The 21207-nt window shown below is 36.7% G+C and overlaps 1 protein-coding gene across 1 annotated transcript; it reads right to left on the bottom strand.

Moving 5' to 3' along the window:
- Positions 1 to 957: 957 nt before the first annotated feature.
- Positions 958 to 20729, bottom strand: LOC107695384 (extracellular sulfatase Sulf-1-like). The gene is made up of 16 exons (XM_016495268.1): positions 20715 to 20729; positions 18634 to 18803; positions 15818 to 15968; positions 15553 to 15728; positions 14705 to 14833; positions 14344 to 14400; positions 11720 to 11855; positions 9436 to 9646; positions 7700 to 7955; positions 7492 to 7588; positions 7311 to 7405; positions 6412 to 6489; positions 5499 to 5671; positions 5273 to 5415; positions 4830 to 4953; positions 958 to 1838 (listed from the first exon to the last, which is right to left on the bottom strand). The coding sequence occupies exons 1-16, from the start codon at positions 20727 to 20729 to the stop codon at positions 1102 to 1104; spliced, it is 2748 nt and encodes a 915-aa protein (XP_016350754.1). The 3' UTR covers positions 958 to 1101.
- Positions 20730 to 21207: the final 478 nt, after the last annotated feature.

Raw genomic sequence — 21207 nt, 5'->3', positions numbered from 1 at the left:
TCATTAAATTGTAAATTATTATTATTATTATTTATTATTATTATTATTATTATTATTATTATTATTAATCTATCAATTAAAGGTTAGAGGCACAAGGCAGGTGAAACAAATGTTTGGCAGATTTTTATTTCAAAACAGCTTCTTGGCTTTCCAGAAGCCAGAATTGTTTCAACACCACTGGTTAAAATGTAATGTAATATTTGTAAATTTGGCAGGTCATCTCATATTCAAACCATTTTTACTTAAAAAAAAAAATGAAGACGTTGCAATTCTAAAAGACAGGATGAAAATGGTCAGAAAACTCTGAATAAATGCCCATCTCACATTCTTCACAAATGAAACAAGCTATTTTAAAGTGATTACTTTTTGTAGGTTAGTGAAATCTTCCATGATTAAAGCACTTAGGTGAATGCCCTTCTTACATTATATGGACTGAATGCAGCTGAACTATACAACATTTGTGAGAGAACCATTTCACCAACAAGTCAAGCCATTAAACCCACAATCCAAGTGTATGAAACATGTGCAAGCAGTGTTTTATAGTGTAAACAGTGAACTGAACCTAACAAGCTGAAGTAAACGTCGAAGAAAACATCAACAATACTCATTAACAAAAGCGAATCCAACAAATAATGACTTGTGTTGGGTGGCAACATGGAGTCGTTTACGTCTAAATGAGACTGCAGAATGTGTTGAAGTTGAGAAACACGAAAAAAGTGCATCAAATATTTGGGGAAACAATCTGCATGTGGTTAATTCAAGACTGAATGTGACGGTTTCACCATTTTAACCTGTTTCTTACTTAAAAATATATTAAAACCTTACTTTGATGGTGTTTTCCCACTTGAGATTTAAAAACAAACCCAACATTTAAGATGTATCCGATACTTTACCTCTAAATTTATATATATATATTTATTTTTTTTGACAAAATACAACACTGATTTCTAATAAATGGAAGCACTTGTAAAAAATAAAATAATTAATTGGATTATACAGGAGAGCAGTCCATGCTCCGTGGGGTTAGTGTCTCTGAGTTGGCTGGCTTCACAGTGCATGGCAGCAGTCCTTTCTCAAAGGGGATGGTCCCGAGGCACTATCCTACGAGTCTTGAACATCCCTGGGCTTGTGGGTAAAAGGTCTGATGCTTCCATTCCACTTTTCCTGTGGGGTGTCTTTCTGGGCTGGAGGAGTTTCCCCAGTGGGCTCTGGGGGTCTGGCTGGCTGCGACGAGAGGGGAAGGTAACCCTGGGCCTGAAAAATGTCCTCCTCTTCTTCCTGCAGGTGGCGATCCAGAATTTTAGAGCTGCGCAACAGAAAGTCATGGCGGGTCTCCAGTTCAGTGACGCCATTGCCACTAAAAGTCATTCCATCATTGTCCAACTCTTTTTCCAGCTGTTGAACCCATGTGTCTCCCCTGGGAAGAGTGCTTGGTTTGGTTGGGCGGCCTTCTGGGAGTTCATTAGAAGACTTTAAACGACTCTTTTGAAGAGTTTTGGTTGTTGGACCTCTCGAGGGACCTTCGGTGACAGGAATCAGGGGGCGTTCCTCTCGGATTGGGAATCCAGCACCACTGGCCTCCTCCAGGACCCCGGAGCCCAGCTCAGCCAGCGGGTCAAGCTTATCGGTTTGGTTGAGTTTCTTTAAATTTCTCAGCAGTGCAAACATGGTATCTACATCCTTCCAAAAGTTTGTCCAGTCATCCAGGTCGGGACTGTAGTTGCGTCTGTGTTCATACAGACCCTCGTTCATGCAGTACAAATCTGCCAGTCCTTGCCAGTCGATATCCTCTGTGAAATTGGGCTTAACCTTTGTGGACGTCCCAGGCTGGCTGTGTTCTGGGAAAGGGGGGGGGGAGGGGAGCAAGAGAATTCAGTAATGGTTGATGATTGCTGAGCTGAAAATCATTTGCTTTGGAATGAGTCTAAAACATGCAGTTATTCCCGGCCTACTTGTGCCGATGGGTCTTGAATTAGTGCCCCACACACCACTGAAGTGCTTTTTTTTTAAGCCTTAGACCAATAGAAAAGCTCTATTCTGAAGCAGTAAAGCAGTGTGAATGCAAATCAAGGCAACGAATGTCCTCCAAATGGACACCCAAAACCAATACATCATAAATAGTGTGCAGACAGACTGAAAATCTGTTCAATGAGGTTCAACCAAAATAAAACATCCAACGAGAGACTGAAAAGATGGAAAATCCTGGAACCAAGAAATCAGCAACCCAAAAAAACAAAATATGAAGCTGAAAGTGTGGACGAGAGGTAGAAACTGCAAAACTGCGAAATCAAAAGCGTGTTAAAGGAGGGCGAGAGAATGAAATGAGCATTCCCAGAGTGGGTCAGGCAGTAACTGATGGCCTAGGAGACACGGGCCGCACTGAACCAGAACTGCCAATCAATTCAGGGTCTATGGAGATGTGGTGTGCAGTTTGGAGAACTACTTGAGAGTGGAATGAGAACAGAAAAGGGTTCGTATGGTCTCAAAGACTCACAGGAATGAAAGGCTTGGCCTCCTCAACTTTGACCATTTTCGATGCTGCTGTTGCCTGGTAAGCAGGTAATCCAAAAAACAGAGATGTCAAGACAGGCGTGAACGAGAAAAATGTAAGAAAAAGCCTGAAATATTGATGTGGACTGAGAAGTCTATGAGATGCTATTCCCCACTAATGATGTGTATGAATAGCCTTGGTTTTTATGTAAATGATTTGAGTTTAAATGACATCTAGGAATACATAAAGTGCATAAAAAAACAAGCAATCCATTAAGAGTTAAAATTAGAGGAATGATCTTGAAATTCTAAAACTTGTGGGATTTCAAATACTAATATTCATGTGATGTTTAAATATACTGTACTTGAATTGTTAGCTCAACCTAGCATGCAACCACACACGTAGCTCAATGAAACATGGCGTATTAGTGGAAACAAGCTGCCCATGCAGTTATTTCAAAAACCAATGAGGGATTCAAAAAGTGTGGATACCTGTGTTGATCAAAGCTTCCTCCAGCTTTACTTCCTGATCAGGAAAATAAAAGCATTTACAATGTTAAATGTCTATTGTGATTTAAAAGAAAATAATAAACAATCACATTGCAGTTCTTCATGCATAACACCCAGCTCCTGAAGAAAGGTATTGTTAGATTAAAGACACAATGAAGGAACGATGATGTGAAAGATGAATGAGGAAAATCCTCGGATGGTCCTGAAGAAAAAGATGGCAAGGAAGTATAGTGTTAAGAATGGAATGAATGTCATACGATGACATTGTTAACAGTGGTGCATGACTTAAGGTCACAAATAACATGAGAATATGCCAACATGCAGACTAATATGTATTAACATGCATCTGTTTTTGTAATATTTTTAGCATTACTAAATGGCAAATCCTAATTTTATTTGTCTTTCTTTATTCTTCAACCATCTAATACACGTATGGATGTGTATGTTCACCCCAAAATGTTTCAGTTGTGCCTGAGATGTCATCAAACTTCACCAAATGTTGTTCAAGACACTTTCTTTTTTCCAATGATGACAAAAGTAGAAGTTTAACAGAATGTTCATGCTGCTCTTTTTCATATTATTAAAGTGAATTGTAAATAAATTCACTTTTTTTCACTTTTGGTAAACATCCAAAAGCTACAAGAGGTCCATAAGATGCTATATTTCAAGTAATCTGAAATCATATTACAGCTTTGTATGAGAAAAACAAAATCAGATAATGTTTGATGATAATATTAACAATAATGTACTGTATGATTTCAGAAGACTTGGTGCTTTTGGAGCTTTTTGCCATTCACTTTGTATGGAAGAGAGCTTTGTTTCAATGAAAGAAAATCAGTCATACAGATCTGGAATGACATGAGTATGAGTACATGCTGAATTTATTTTGGGGCAAACTATTGCTTCAATATTATGATTTTATTCCAAACCAAAACCATTGTTGTTGCCTCCAAAACACAGGCGCTGACCTCATTATTGATTTAGTTGTTGAAAAGCTATGACGACTTGTACAAATATTCAATAATACAAAAATCTTTATAACTGGTCTTTATGATATCATTATAATGAGTCAGTCTCTCCTCACAGAAAATTATAAATGGTTTTCAGAACAGTGAAAATCTCAATGTTCCTGGTGACAGCAAGTTTTAAATTGTCAAAAACCCAATGTTACAGAAATCTCTTCCTTCCCAATAATGAACAGAAACAATTCTGCTAGAAAATGTTTTTAAAACCACAACTACACAACTAAAGATTTTTTTAAAAGACACTCAGAGATGAATGTGTGTCAATATATAAGTGTATAATTTTAGATTTTCAAAATTACACAAACAGCTACAAACATAAAAGAAAGCATCTCTTTCACAGGAGCTATTCATTGAGTCTGGTATTCTCTAGGAATGAAAAAAAAAAGTATGAGATGATGTGATTGCTAGACTGCTTGAATATTACAGTTCCCTGGTGAGGGAATAAAATGGAAAATATTAATGGAAAAACAGGAGATGGGCAGACAGTTTAGAGAGAAACCAAACTCAGTGACCAATCCATCATCCACTATTACAGAGATCGTGCCACATGGCATCCCATATGTGGTTCACCCTATTCATGCATCAGGCTGTGTCAAAGTAAACCATGCTAGACCACGTTTTGCTAAGTATTTACTACTTTCCTCTCAACTTGGACAACAAAAAATAAGCCAGTGTGTATCAACCTTTATTAGACCATGCCATTTCTCATGTGAGCATTTACACTACATACCTGATGAAAAAAAAAACCCCTAAAGCAGCCTAAGTTGGTCTTTTGGTTGGTTTTATAGGGGACAGGAGTGTTACCTGCATCTAAGCCTTTTGGCCTCGGGTTGCACTGCTTGTGGCCCTGACAGCTCCTCATTTCCATCAGCTGTAAATGCAGTTGGCTCAGGACGTCCCTCTCCACTGTATAAACTGCGTTGGTTAACTGCAAAACATAATATGCACTTATTGAGTCAGCTATTGTAAGTGCTGTAATTAAGATAATAGCATGTCCTTACAGAAAGAGTCAAAGAGCCATGTTTTTTTTTTTTTTTAAGGCGTTGTTTTTTTTTTTTTTTTTTTAATTATGGGCTTTTAAAGCTTTTATTTAAAAGTGTACTGGAGGGAAACAAGAAAGAAGTGAGGAAGAGGGATCAGAATTGAACCTGCATCCCCATAGGAGAACTACAACACTACTGCTATGCCACATCTCAGTCTCAGAGCAAATTATCCAATTAAAAATACAACTGAACACACATCCTCACCTGGTATGGGTCACTGTTTAGGTCAAAGTACTCCAAGAAACCAGTGGCAAATTCACAGAAGAGTGTGTTGTGAGTTTCATTTATAGTTCTCAGACACCAGTATGTGTTGTTGTTAGAGCTTGTGCAGGCACAGAAGCCACCCACTATGGAAAGAGAGAAACTTTCGTCAACTTATTTACTTCAACTAAATCAATGTGACTAGCAAAATCAATGAACAATTCCTTACAGTTCCAGAAGGGGGCGGTCTGCCAGTGGTCATTATTATGTGTGAAGCAGGTGAGGCCAGGAAGACTGCAGTCATCACCCTTCCTTTGCCTCTTCCTTTCCTTCCTCTCTTTCTTCCTGCGGCGGATCTCGTTGTAGAGTTGAGTCTTGCTGTCCACTTCCTGCATGACCTCTCTGGTGGCATAAATGAGACATTAGAGCCAGAGTGAAAGGGAACTCCATCCCAGGTGAATTACACAATTATGGGGGGAAGCAGACCAGCCAGCTCCACACATAGATAGGGTCAGGGGTCATGAGAAAGTGGAAGGATCCCCTAAAAACCACAAGGTTCTTGTCCTATTTTCAGACCAGGGTGTTTCAGTCTCACAAAGTGACCTCGTGGTTGTAATTATGTGTTTAAACTTCAAAATGAGTTTTTACATTGATGTTTATGGGCAGAGATTGATGCTGGGATTGTATTCTTATGAAAAGAGCTCTTAATTTAATGACCCCATCAGAACTGTGACCCATGGACTGAAAATTAACTGATTAACTAATCAACAACATGTACATATGCATGCATGCAACAATACACATACAACAGGATTAAATAAGAACTGTTGGATTTCAACCAGACTAACTGAATTAAACAATTCGCAAGTCAATACATTATTTCACATACAAAATTATTTGAATTGAGTGGCAGCATTATAAACATTAATTGTACCACACAGTCAACAAAGTGTGTTAGAGATGCTCAACATGGATTTGGACATAAATCTGGGACTTTATCTCAACAAGATACTACAGACGACAGACAAACTGACGAGGCACGGATACACGTACACAGACACACAGACACAGACACACACACACACACACACACACACACACACACACACACACACACACACACACACACACGAAGCACTCACTTAAAGGGATGGAGATGGTCATTCCTATTCTTCAATCTTTTGGGTTTGTTTTTCTGCTCTCTGTCTTTGCTAAAGTGGCTGGTTGTAATAAGGAAAGAACAGCACTAAATTCAATGAGTCCAGCTGGAATTTCTAAAGAGGCATTGAGCAAACTCAGACTGATTTGCAAAATACTGCTGTTCAGATTTTAAATGATTAATTTGTTATTTAATCAGGATTGAGACATTCAGTCTGTTATTCAGGACAATATTTAACCTACTGTTACACTATCATTCAAAATTTTGGTGTTGGTAAGATTTAAAAAAAATAAAATAAATGAAAGAAGTACTCTTATGCTCACCAAGGCTATATTTATTTGAACCAAAATGCAGTAACAACAGTAAAGTGTGAAGAGTCTGAAATACTATTTAAAGTAACTGTTTTCCATTTGAATATATTTTAATACAACACACATATTTTAATATGACAAAGCTGAATTTTCAGCAGCCATTATTTCAGCCTTCAGTGTCACATGATCCTTCAGAAATCATTCAATATGCTGATTTGGTGCTTAATGAACATTTCTTATTATAAGTGTTGCAAACAGTTGTGTTGCTTAATATTTTTGGGGAAACTGTGATGCATTTTATATTTGAAATAGATTTTATTTTTTAATAATAATGTAAAAGCATTTACCATTGATCAATTTATTGCACCAATGCTTGTTAAAAGTATTAAAAAACTTACTGACCCCAAACTTTTGAATGGTAGTGTATATAGAGGAGTAAAATAAAACAAGAGAGATGAGCAGTGGAACGATGGCCAATCATGTTTCCATAGTCCGCTCAGAGTTGCCTCAAACTGATCCAGTTCACATGACTCAACAAGGAATTGCCTAACAAATATAATTGCCAACTGACCTCTTCTTTCCACAGTCACACTCATCCGGTCTCCTCCTCTTTAAATGGCCTCTAACCTCACGCAGTTTCTTCATTTTATCCTGGAGAAGTTCAATCTATGGGACAAGTGTATAAAATGAACTTCATTCATTTGGTTTAAACGGTTGTAATCTTAAAGATAATACGGGACAGTAGGCCTCACCTCTTGGTCCACAAAGTTCTTGTGGTCTTTCCATGCTCTGGAGGACTGGTAAATCTCTCTTTCACAGCGCACAGTGTCATTCATTAATATGAAACATCTGTGATTCCAAGGTAAAATGATCAACAAATGAGTAAAACACACTTTAAACAGCCTAAACTACAATAATACAGTTTATATTTAGAGGTGACCAAAGGCTTGGAGCTCTTACTTATGGGTGACTTTAAGAGTATTGGGGTATCCCACAGCATTAGTGTCATCCGACTGCATCTCCTCCGATCCGTCATCGGACTCCAACCCAAAGTCGGAATCAAAACCTCCCTCAGGCTCATGGTGCCGTTTGCTGATTGGTCGAGGCTCAAGGGGGGTTTTGTCATCAGCCTGTAGGTCCACATCATAGATTTCACCCTCAAACTCCACTGACAGGGATCTGGCTGGCCGCGTGTGAACAAAGCGATGTCTGTAGCCTGAAAGAAGACATCAGCGTCAGTTACACATACTTAAATATTTATATGTCAGAGTTAAATATTTATATACATATTGCTGGAGCTCATTACATTTCCTCTAATATATTTCAAAAATGTCACTTCACCAATACTTAACCAACTGGTGCTCAACACCAATAGATGGCACCAAAAAAATATGACTCCTAGTTCTCTCACAATCATGGGAGCATTGTAGTACAATTAACTAAAGTAATTAAATTCCATTTTCAGTAGTATAACAACTAGATTCATAGCAATAGTTTTATGTGTAATAGTAAAATGTGATAAATTATACATTTTTATTGTGCATGGTACTGCATACACAGCTTTACTCCCTAAAGTATGATTCATTTCAATTAATCTGATAATTTGGACAGTTTGTGTAAATAAAGCAGATAAAAAAAATTAATAATTTGATTTACCCCACAAATATATTTTTTTTTAATTAAAATATTTAGTTAAATGATGCTGATCAACACCATGCTTTTGACTTAGATTTATTAATAATAGTGCATGTCTAGTTTTATTTAGCATTTATTTAGCATAAAGTTCAATTCTGTCAGCTTAACTGAGCTCCTTACTATTGAGAAAATATTAATTAAACTATCATTTAAAAGTTTTTTCCCCCCTCTCTATTTAAACATTGTTTCGAAGTGACAGTAAAGAGTTTTACATTGAAAAAAAATAAAATAAATGAAAATAAATAAATTTTAAAACTTGCTGCTCATGAATTTTCTATTCAAAGAATCCTGAACAAATGAAAATAATGCATGTAGTAATAATGCAATACTATTAATAATGCAATAATAACATGCAGCAGCATAATACAGTTTCTACTAAATAAATAATTAAATATTAAGCAGCACAACTGTTTTCAACACTGACAATAAGAAATGTTTCTATAGCACCAAATCAGCAAAGTATAATGATTTCTGAAGGATCATGTGACACTGAAGACTGGAGTAATGGCTGCTGAAATTACAGAAATAAATTACATTTTAAATGATAATAAAACAGAAAACAGTTATTTAAAAAAATGATTGTAATAACATGATTCACAATATTACTGTTTTTACTGTATTTTTAGGTCAAATTTAAATCAAAGCATGTAAAACATTTAACCCCAAATTAAAAAAGCCCAAATACCTTGGTAAATAGTTTTGTATGTTTTAGGGTAGCTAACTAGTTTAACTAAATTCTGGGAAGTCTGTAGCTTTGGAAGATACAGTTTCAATTTTCCGTCCTTTAGTAGTGAAAAGTTCAATTCTTCCCAGTGACTCAAACCTTTGAAACTCTTCACTCTATTGATTTGCTAATGGACTGTTCCTGTAGGCTGCATCATTGAACCAGTAGGTGGCGACAAGTGAGTGACTTTCAGTCCCAGTCTAAAAGGTCCAGTGTTTGTCTATACAGTCTTGAACAGCCAGCAATCCGTCCTCCTCATTTGAGTGCATATACTTACGTGGATTACTGCTCTGGGCAAACTGTCTCTGCGCCCGCCGTGCTGCCTTGGCCGATTTGTAAGGCCGATCTCCACAGTGGCAGTCTTTCTCGCGGCTGTCATAGCTTCGAGAGCGCAGACTCCTCGCCCGCTTCTTGGATCCTTCCTTCAGAGAGCCCTTACACTTCTGCAAACGCCACTTCCCACTGACCTCCTCCACACAGTGCCATTTCTGTAACAAAAAGGGAAGGAATTCAGTTTGTGGGCAGACATTTTTGTCTGCCTAACCACTTATTGTGCAAGAGCCGGCTCATTTGCATAACCACAGCTGTTTTTATGAATGAAATTAATCTTCTGTCTGTGAATGGCGAACTTAGTGGTCAAACATCTGCATCTGTAGAGTAATCCCATTAATTCACAATCACACGGCACAAGAGCCACCTCGCAATTTTTCCCATAAAAAAGCAATCAGAAGCCAATTTAGACTTAATCTCCTAATTTCGCAGAGCTGTTTGCTTTGCAAACTGACCACAGCTCAGACATGTGCTATGGGAAACCATATCCAAACAATGGCCACAACCCTGTTCTGATTTCCTGAGAATCTGGAGTCCCATCACTGAGTTTATGTATCTGCGGGTGATGCTGTACCTGTTCGCAGCAAGGATGTTTGTTTGAAGGGTGGTAAACCAAAAAGGAGTTAGCCAAAGCTTGCTTGAACAGTTTCACTCATTTAGTTCCTCCAGACATAGTAGCCAAACACACTAAAACATGTTAAGTATTTCTTGTACCTCACATCCACATCCACACACGCACGCACAGACTGGCTCCATATATCCAGAAGTCAAACAGACATAAGCAAACAGCGCCACAGCCAACTATGTGAACCCTCACTACTTGAATGATGGACTCAGACTCAGGAAGAAACAGACAAACTTTCACACAGCCTCAATCAAACACACTGCCCTCACTGACCCCACTGCAGGCAGTAGGACTGTGTTAATGCCGTCTTTGCGAGGCTTTTTCAACACATTCCTACTAGTCAAAGAAAAAGAAAGAGTATATTGGAAAAACAGATACTGATACGCTACTCAAGCTAAGACTTGAGCTGGAAGCAGTAGACCATAACTACAAGTTTTGTCTATTAAACCATGACAGTCTTCCAAAAGAGTGGATTTCACAGGAAAACAATGGCAGTAGCAAATGCTGCCGTACTTATTAAAAACATCCAACCATCGGGTCAGTAAGATTTTTTTTTAAATATTTTTGAGTTTCTGATGCTCACCAAGGCTGCATTTATTAATAGAATTAAAGGGAAATATTATTATAATTTAAAATAACTGTTTGCTTTGTAATTTAATATATTTAAAAATTTAATTTATTCCTGTGATGGAAAAACGGAATTTTCAGCAGCCATTACCCCAGTCAGCAACATATAATAAGATTCAGAAAATAATTCTATATATAATCATTCTATACACAATTTTTTGTCCTCTGCTATGCAAAATCCATCATGCGTTTGGAGCACATTTAACTTACTGCAGCATTTAAACTATAAGACAAGGGTCTTTTATTAAGAAAGCAAATGGCATCAACTCTGATTTCATGTTGACTATTAAAGACTTGGTCTATTCATAAAAAATATGTTTGAATCTTTCTCCAAAACTTCTTCAGCTTTGTTCTGGCAGGTGACTGGGTCACTGGACTAAAGAAGACTGAAACCCATGTGTTATTCCAACAACTTTTCTGCATTCAATCAAATTTCCAGACAAAGTGTTGCAGGCAAACACTTAACTTGACCATAAAAAGAATCTGGTTTGCATTACTGCAGTCCTTGAAATACTGTCTGCATTTACACTACCTGAAATTGTACCAATTTGTAATGTTCAGCCCTCTTTGATTCATTGCCACGCCACAGAGGGTCTGGTGGAGCAGGCACACACTGTGCTGATGAAAGAAAACTATGACCAAACTCCAATTATCCTTAATTTGTTGTAAATATCGGTTTCAATTACAGTGGCACCACTCATAAGACTTTGACTGTGAGCCACACACGCCAATCTCAGGTTTCGTGTTGAAGGTGCAAATGAATGTGTTCAATCATCATTTAAGGTTGGGGCAAAAAGCATTTCTTAGAGCTTAAACACCCTGGTTCAAGCCCCTAGTAAGGTAAACAAGGGCCAGGTTGAGACTACTTGAATGTTTGAGAGCAAATATTGTGCATGTGTGTGCAAATTCATAAGGGAAAGAATATATATAGACAGTAGGTGACAAAAAGAGCAATGCACGTGTTTATTTGAGTTTGTACCTGTCCTGGTTGTTCGCAAGGCGTCTTATACTCTGCCTGCTGACACACCTCCTTCACCTTCTTGTACTTGGGTAAGCTGTTGGAGTGTTGTGTGTTCAAGCTGCCTCCTGAGTCATCTTTCTTGCGCAGGATTTTGCTGGAATAACAAATGTGCTTTGGTGAGTTGCTAGGCCACGTTTTAAAGTTGGCAGCCTTACTGAAGTTTCGGAAGCCTGGAAAGCATAGCTGTCCCACCCAGGTCAGCATCTCATAACTAATATGTGGAGAGCATTAAAGCTTTCACAGCACACAAACAACATTGTGGCCCAGATCCCCCATGATATCAAGATGTGGTTTGAGTAAAACTTTAGTTTAGGGACTGATACTCACTATTAACTAGTTGCTTATTAGAATGCATATTTCTAGCATATTGGTTGTTTATAAGAATGTATAAAGCACATAATGCTTTATTTTGCATGACCATATTTTAGATCCCTTAATCCGACTGCATGCCTAAACTTAACCATCTTACTATTTGAGGAGAAAATTGTAAATAGTTAGTTAATAGTGAGAATTGGTCACCAAACTAAAGTGTGACTGTTTTGTTTCTTCATCAGAACAGATTTGAATATAATTAGCATTACATCAATTGCTTACCAATGGATCCTCTGTAGTGAATTCATCAGAATGAGAAACAGCTGATAATTTACATGTACACAGCAAAATAATTTACATGTTATCCACATGACTCCAGTCCATCAATTAACACCTTGAAGTGAAAAGTTGTTTTTTTTTTTTTAATCCATCATTAAGGCGTTTTAACTGTTCCTTCTGGCCAAAATACCAATCCATAATCCATTATGATGCTTCCTCCAGTGAAAAAGTTCATTTCCTGTTGTTCTTTCACATCAAAATCCACAGACACATTTATTTAGAACTGTTTTGGACTGCTTTTGCTTGTAAACAGCATTTGATCTGTGCATATTTCTCTCCTGATTCAGACGAGACGACTTTTTCATTGGAAAAAAGTAATATTATGGACAAAGGATTCGTATTTTAGATAGAAGCGATGGTTCGAAGTTAAAAACGTCTTAATAATGGATTTGTTTATTACAGACATGCAGCTTGTGGATTATTGTGATGTTTTTATCAGCTGTTTGAACTCTCATTCTGACGGCGCCCATTCACTGTAGAGGATCCATTGGTGAGCAGGTGAAGTAATGCTACATTTTTCCAATTCTGTTCCAATAACGAAACAAACTAATCTACATCTTGAATGGCCTGAGGGTAAGTATATTTACACAAATTTACATTTTTGAGTGAATTATTCCTTTAAGCCCAACCAATCCATAAAAACAAATCATAAAAGGTAGAATTAGGATTCTGTAGGCTGAGAGGGCCTAAAAAGCTGGTGATTCTGGTTGCCTAGGCAAGAAATGAATGCAGTCCATCAAAAAGCCTGAATTAAAGTATTTTATGAAACTCAATAATACTTAACCGTTCATGCACATTTTTACACTTAAAAATGAGCTTTGCCATCATCTAACACTCATTTAAAACTTGCGTTTTCATTTTTTTTTTTTTATATAAAGAGCTGGAACTCCATTACGAATCATTCCGGCCCAAATTAACCTCCGCCTGTAAGGGAAATGAAGTGTTCTGCATGATTTCACCACAACTAATTAATGAAGTAGTCGCTAATCTGACTTCTCACAAAATGAGAGCTGTCGTAACCATGCAAAACAGGCTGAATTAATGGCATTTTGGTATAAACATGCTTCGAGTCCGTGGTCTGGCTTTATACACAACAGTTACTGAGTCACGGAAGCAACAGCCGCCACTGATCAACGATGTGCTTCATGATTACGCCATTCCTAAAAAAACCTTCTTTCACTTAGCCTTAAGCAGAAAGAAAGCATGGGCAGACTGTGGGAGTGGTAATATGCCATTACACAGACTGACAGCTCCCTGTGAGTGACACGAGGAATGTTAGACCGAGACAGCAGTGTGGTTGTGCCCACGGCCACAGATACAATATATAGAGATTGTGTGCAATGGCTGCACAAAGGCAGCGCAAGTTAAATAGGGTAACCTCAATACCATACCCACATTCCTCACATCAGTAACAGAAATCAAGGGAAATGCTATGCACACGTATCAAATTTGAGTCTGATACCACAGGTAATATCATATATTTCCCATGGGGAAGGATTTTTTTCTGTCGTGAGTGTCCTAGGTTACTGAAACATATCCGATAATGAGAATCTAAAGCTGTCATCTGAATAGCTGGACTCCTGAGAACATATTTAATCGAAGAATGTCTGATCTTACCGTGAGGCTGTAGTGATTGTTAATGGTAATTTGGATAAATAAGAATATTTTTGTGATATTTTCCCACATTTTTAGGTGAACTTGAACCAAGAGACGTCAAGGAAGAAGGATGTTTGTGCAATGGAATCCTAAAATCATAACATGTACTTCTGATCTTATCTTTTGGCGATTTTACAGTGAAATTCTGGAACGGTTTGAATTGCATGCGGTGAGCCCCCCGTACAAAATAAATCAATTCAAATTTATTTCGCACATTCATTCTGCAGTGATTTGTATAGTATGATTGAGAAGAGAGGGGAGAATGTTTGCCTTACCCCCGCTCCACGAGGAATGTGTCCCTCCAGACTTTGGGTTTCCGGTTGGGTTTGAATCTGCAATACGAAAACATAAATATTTTATTTCTCTCTCAGTCTTTGTGTCATTTGCATACCATAAGCAGATGTTTAGCTTGGCCTGAATTATGACATCTTAATCTGCTCAATATCTCCTGCCATCATGAGTTGCAGCGACCCCAGAGCATTTCCAGCATTCTTTACCTGCCAGAAACCCCTTATAAATGTACTCCAAATGTTCACAAACTGTTAAACTCAATTTAATTGAATTAAAAGCAATAAACAGATACTATGCAACCATTTATTACACTGGGAATGTGTTCATGGAGAGGACTTAGCTCACCTATTCCCAGTCTTTTCCTGCTCCAGAAGCTTCAGGATAGATTTGCCATCCATATCAGGTGGAGTGTCCAGGCCAGCTATGTCCAGGATTGTGGGTGCGAGATCAATGTTTAGCACAAGATAGTTGTTTCTGCGGAGTAACACAAAAGATGTTATGTTTTATGTTATATGTTATATGTTATATGTTTTATGTTATATGTTTTATGTTATATGCTATCTTATGCTATGCTATGTTGTTATGCTATGTTATGCTGTGTGATGTGTGTTGTGTTATGTGTATTGTGAAAGAAATTGTGTATATGAAATGTGTATTATACTACATTATTGCTAATAACCTTTTATATATATATATATTGTGCATACACATACAGTAAATTTATATATTTTAACATACATAAATAAATATATAAAATATAAATATATACATTAATAAATAATTTTATATAAATATATTTTCAAAAGTGTGAAAACACATATATAAATTTACATTTATTTTTAAATAGTGTATTTCATTTTTAATAAATAATTAAATATATAAATATATAAAACAAATATATAAATGCATATATTTTAATTTGTGAAAATTGCAAAATGTGCATTATACTATAATATAATGCTAATAAATAAAATTAGAATTAGAAATATATAATTTAAAATATATATAATATTATAGCTGTACATTGTAAATAATTTAATATATTTTTAATTTATTATTTATTTCTTTCTAGTTTTTTTTTTTAAACAATTAGTGTCAATCAAATTTTAATATAGAAATATACAGATACAGATAAAGTGTGGAAAGAAATTATATTGTACAAAATGTGCATTTCAAATAGAAGCTGATTTTACCTTGCCCCTGGTTCCACATTAGGACCTCTGACAAAAAACGGCACTCTGATGTCAAAATCATAGGGCATAGACTTCCCCTTGACCAGGCCAAACTGGCCAATGTGGTAACCATGATCAGCTGTGTAAATGATATAAGTATTATCCAGCTCCCCGGTGTCGACCAGGACATTATAAATCTGTAAAGTAAACACACATTATCTTTCCATTCATATACAAAATCTGTTAAATACCCAAAATTTGGAGCAAGAATGCATAAACCACTGACCTTTTCCACAGAGTCATCTACAGACATCAGCGTCTGGAGCCTCTTCCTGTGCAGGTAGTTGGTGAACTCCATGTGAATCGGCTTCATCGGGCCAGTGTACTGCATGATCCAGTGCTTATCCATGTTTGGTGCGTAGTTATAGCTGGGAGTTCTGAGTGAATAAGCACAACATGCTACTGTGAGGAAAACATGCACCTGTCTGCCATTTCACAACCACTTGTGGTTGTTGGAGTTGCCTGTTGTATAACATACTTGACAAGCATCAATAACAGAGCAGTCACCCTCCCCCTCCACGGAAACGTACTAATTCTCCTCGCTAGGTGTTTTTCTTGGGCTCGCTCTCCATCTCCCCTCACACCATGCTGAGAGTCTCAGGGTTTCTTGGCAGCATTTAATAATTTGAGGGTTGGCACATGCATAAGAAAAATAATAGTTTCCCCAGCCTTCGGACCCAAAATAAAGTTTGTAATAAGTCCAGCAACGACAGGGCTATAACTCATTTGCATTTGAAGTGGAGAATAAAAAGCTGGGTAAATAGGAGGCTGCGGACTTGTTTGTGGAGCTACGGCTACGAGATGGCCACCTGTTGACTGCAGTTGGCCTCTCTCCACAGCTGAAAGACATGGCCATCCTTTGCTTTCCAGACCAGACTCTTGTGCCTAGTGTCATAATGAATGATGGCCACAGGAAAGCTCCATTCTGTCTGAGTGGACGGCTTCTGCCCTCTCCTCCTCAGTCCACCTTTGTCTGCTCACTGAACTCTTCACCCAGCTAGTGAGGCAAACTAATACACCACACAAAAGAAACCTGTCTCTTCGCATAGGTAGAGCAAATTTAGAATTTGGAGGTCAAAGGATGGAATTAGTCCAGATTCGACACCTGTCACAAAGCAGGGTAGAGAATGTTTGTCTTTGAGATGAAATACTTGTGTAGTTTCTGCTATAGCACAGGAAGCATCACGTTTCATAAATCTCTCTCAATACCCTTTTATCCGATGTGATAATAACATAAAAAAACTCTAATGTTACTGGTGGAGGGCGGCATAGCAATGCAGACTTCATGCATTTGAGATTATTTGTATCAATTACCACATTCAAAAGCTCACAGGCTTACGCAATGCTTTTCTTCCAGACTGGCAAGAAAACCATCTTTATTTAACTTTTACATAATCACTCTAGCAGGGCCACCCAGTACGATTTTCTATTATGCAAATTAAGAATAAAGACAGATGAAGTACAGTCTATTAAAAAAAAAAATAAAAAAAAAAATAAAGTAAAACATAAATAATTAAATTATTAATTTATGTACATTTTACTACTTTGGTCAAATATAAAATACAGACAATGTAATGTCTATAAAAATAAATAAAAATATAATAAATGTATAAATAATTAAATCATTTCTTAATTTATATATTTTACTTCAATAAAATATAATTAAGTAAAATAAAGTAAAATATAAATAAAAGTAAATAGATATTTATTAATAAAGAAATTTATTTATATATTATAACTTTAGCAAAATAAATAAACGTAAAATATAAGGAAGGAAGAAAGAAAGAAAGAAAGAAAGAAAGAAAGAAAGAGAACGAAAGAAAGAATGGAGAAAGAAAAAGAAAGAAGAAAGAAAAAGAAAGAAAGAAAGAAAGAAAGAAAAAAAAAAAAAAAAAAGAAAAAGAAAGAAAGAAAGAAAGAAAAAGAAAAAAGAAAGAAAGAAAGAAAGAAAGAAAGAAAGAAAGAAAGAAAGAAAGAAAGAAAAATGTCTTGAAGCCTTATTTTTTTTAAATATTTTTACCTTTCTATTTTTGGTTGAGCACCTTATTTTGGTATTTTGGATGAGTGTACTTTTGTTATTTTTTACGCCGATGATAAATAAACCCCAAAAAGTGTCTGAAACCCTGCTGCATCATTCCAGAATGCAACCTGCGCCTGCCATCTGTTTCCCTGTTCATTTGGCACAACTTGCCAGGCAACCCTTTCGGCACCAGAGCGACTTGCCAGCCGATGTGAACCTTGGGGTATCCAAGTGTGATCTATTCAGAGCCCATGCACTTTAAAAGATATCAATAACACAAAAGGGTCTTCTAAGACAATGCATTACCCAAACCTACATAGTGAAAGGCATGATTGATATGAGAAGTGCCAGAATTTTGTGTAGAAAGACCAGCAGAAAGAAATGGATAGGCTCGAGGGACAAAAGTGTGATGTCGCCCTGACCAGGATTCCTGACATGCCTGGGATGTTAAGGACTTGGAGATGGATGGCCTGTTGCCACAGCGCTGTTTGTGGAATAGGAACCTAGCCACAAAACTGATGATAGTGCAGTGAACCAATCAAGGTCTTGGCACCCAGAGTGAGGATCATAAAAATCTCATCCCCCATCATCTTACTTGGCATGTGCCAGAACTTTACTTGGATGATAAATGACTTTAGTTTCATGGTGGTGGTGTCATGTGTGAAGTGCATTTCAGTGCACTGTCATCTCTTAAGAGTCTAATTTTAATGACATTTCCAAATATATGACGCCACAAAAATTCCTAAAGCTACAAACTTATATTTACCTGCAAGCCAAATTATAATGGTTTAAAATGTATAGGAAAGTGATCTGCTTGGAATGCTACTGTTCTATAAAAATGTGTCCTTTGGAATATCCTATTATAAATACATACAGAACAATAAAAATATCTAGACTCAACAATTCAAACACCAGTGTATATTCCAGCAGGGCTTGGCTCTCAGACAGGATAGACTGGGTTCAGTGGAGTTCAGTGTTGTCGCTCTTGCAGAGTGTAACTGAATGTTCTGAGAGTCACTCACATGTGCTGGGAAGCGTTTGGGAAGAGCGCGGAGTACTGGGGTGCTGAATCCTCCGGGCCATGAGGCGCTGCATGACTGATCACCATCATCACCGGCCGATGCGGGTACATGCGCTTGGACATTCGGAAGTAGTTGATGCTGTCGTTGGTAATCAAATCAGTGAAGTAGTCCTGGAACAGGCAGAATAAAAAAAAATCATGCATACATAAAGTGAATGATCTCCACATGGATATGCTTCTTTCACAGCTTGAATAAATAAAGCAAGGGTCAATAAGATTATTTTTTCTATTTATTTCTATTATTGAATATTATTGAAACATATAATTATTTTATATTCATTTGAAATTTAATTTGAAGTATCTGAATAATTTATAATCCTTTTTAATTAGAATCAGTAATTTATAAACATTTAAATGCAATTCATACGTAGTGACAAACACACTGATTCTTTGATAAGTATTCTTTTAATTTCTAAATGAAATTTCATTTTGATATTTTTAGGTGGCATAAAATCAGGTCAAGAAAAAAAACAACTGTCCTGAAGTTATAAATGGGGAAAAAAACCTCATACAAACAACCAAACAAACAAAAACCCTCAAGTAGTTTGACTTGATCTTATTATTTCATAAAAATATTTTTTTAACAAAATGACCTCACTGTTTATTATATATATATAAATTTACACTTATACAAGCTGTACACTCACTACTTTACATTGTAGCAAAGTGTCATTTCTTCAGTGTTGTCACATGAAAAGATATAATAAAATATTTACAAAAATGTGATAAACTTTAGTAAGCCGAATCAAATTGCCTTGAAAGCCCTCAAAATTGTGTGTCATGGTCAGTCTTTTAAAATATCTGATTGTGTGACTTTTTTTTTCTTTTCTTTTTTAGTGCAGTTCCCTAAAAATCTTTCATGAATTCATGTGTTAAAAAAAAAACACACACACACACACACATTTTTTTTTATTATGTGTACGATGTGTACATTGTGTTAAGAATAAGGAAAAATTACTTCGTTGAAAATGTTTTTTTTTTTTTTAACTATATGAAACTGACATTACCTACAACAACAGAGCTAATGCCATGACGCTCACAACTCAGTATTGAGCACGACAAGGGCGTTGACGGCTTCACTCAATGTTAATAGAGGGTCTTAGCCCTCCATGAGTCTGGTGTTATGACAACACTGAGGTCTCAATCTTACTGCTATGTGGCAGCAGCAGGAATGTGCACAAGGGCTTGGGGGTAAAAATCACGTGATGCTGAAGCTGTAAGCCCTTTGATGGCAGTGCTCCTCGTCTGGGCTGGTTGGGGGAAAGTCTCCATCCCCCCTCCCCCCTCTAACCTCCCAATTACTAAAACATGCAGCTACCACCGGAATCTGTGGGAGTGAAAGTCTTATGGAAGTTATTGTTTAGAGACGTGCTCAGTGGACCTTGTTCCTCAGCATTACAGCAAAACATATCCATGTCATGCCAGGGTCACTGTTGTACAACTAATTGAACCAGCATGTTTGTTTATATTGGAAAACTATACAGTATCATCTTGAATGTTTCAGTGAAACAGAATCTGAATGTACCTAAAATAACTAATACATTAAAGATCTTGGACTGAATGAAGGCACAAACTCTGCCTTTGCAACAAATTCTTATTGTAAGAGTTCTTATTGTCTAAATAATTCTTATTGACTAAACAGGACTAAAAGGCTAGAGCCAATCTAAAGTTGAAACTATTAATCATGTGTAAATGTTTATAAAATATAATTACACTGTTGACCCATCCCTTACACCTTAACCAACCCTTAAACCTACCCATGCCACCAAACCTGTCCCTAAGCTTACCCGTATCACACCTCAATAGCAGCTAAAGTTTTGTGCATTAAAACAAGCTTTATCAACATAAAATAAGTGAATTCATGCCTAAAACAAGAAAGAAATATCTGCCAATGGGGTAAGAAAAATACACATAATCCAAATGGAAAAGAACATTACTTTTCTTACCCCAGTGGACGATCATTTTCTTGTTTTATATAAAAACTTGATTGATTTTTATAAATTTTTCAGAAGAAAAACTTACACCATTTTGCATCATGTTGCTTCTTCAATTTGCTTTAAATCAATTAATCTTGATTTAAGACGGCTTAGTAAGAACAGCAATTCTTTAAGCCATAATGGAAATGGCCAACAAACACTAATTGAAACACCACTAAAAAAAAATAAATAAATATGAATTAATTAATTAATTAATAGTGATAATAATAATAATAAAGATATCCATCTCACAAATATTGAAGTGAAGAGTGCAAATTCAAACACTCAAATCAGTGAGGGGAATACAAAAAAATGTTTGGTCTAGAGTTCCATTCCCATGTTTCTCAAAGTATCATTACGGCTTTTGAGGATCTCTACAGAAACTTTCCAGACTACTTGCTGATTCATACTATTGCATGCCGAGCACTGACAAAGCCTCAAGAGAGGTCTCCACCTCATTCGTCTGCAGAACAGATGGGCCATTAATGATGAATCGCATCTGGTATACTCACCCAACTCCACATCCTGGTCATCTGTCA

This window comes from Sinocyclocheilus anshuiensis, unplaced genomic scaffold, assembly GCF_001515605.1.
Source record: "Sinocyclocheilus anshuiensis isolate Anshui unplaced genomic scaffold, SAMN03320099.WGS_v1.1 scaffold110, whole genome shotgun sequence".
NCBI classification, from domain to species: domain Eukaryota; kingdom Metazoa; phylum Chordata; class Actinopteri; order Cypriniformes; family Cyprinidae; genus Sinocyclocheilus; species Sinocyclocheilus anshuiensis.
The sequence above is the reverse complement of the archived record's forward strand: the minus strand, read 5'-3'. Positions and strand labels throughout refer to the sequence as shown.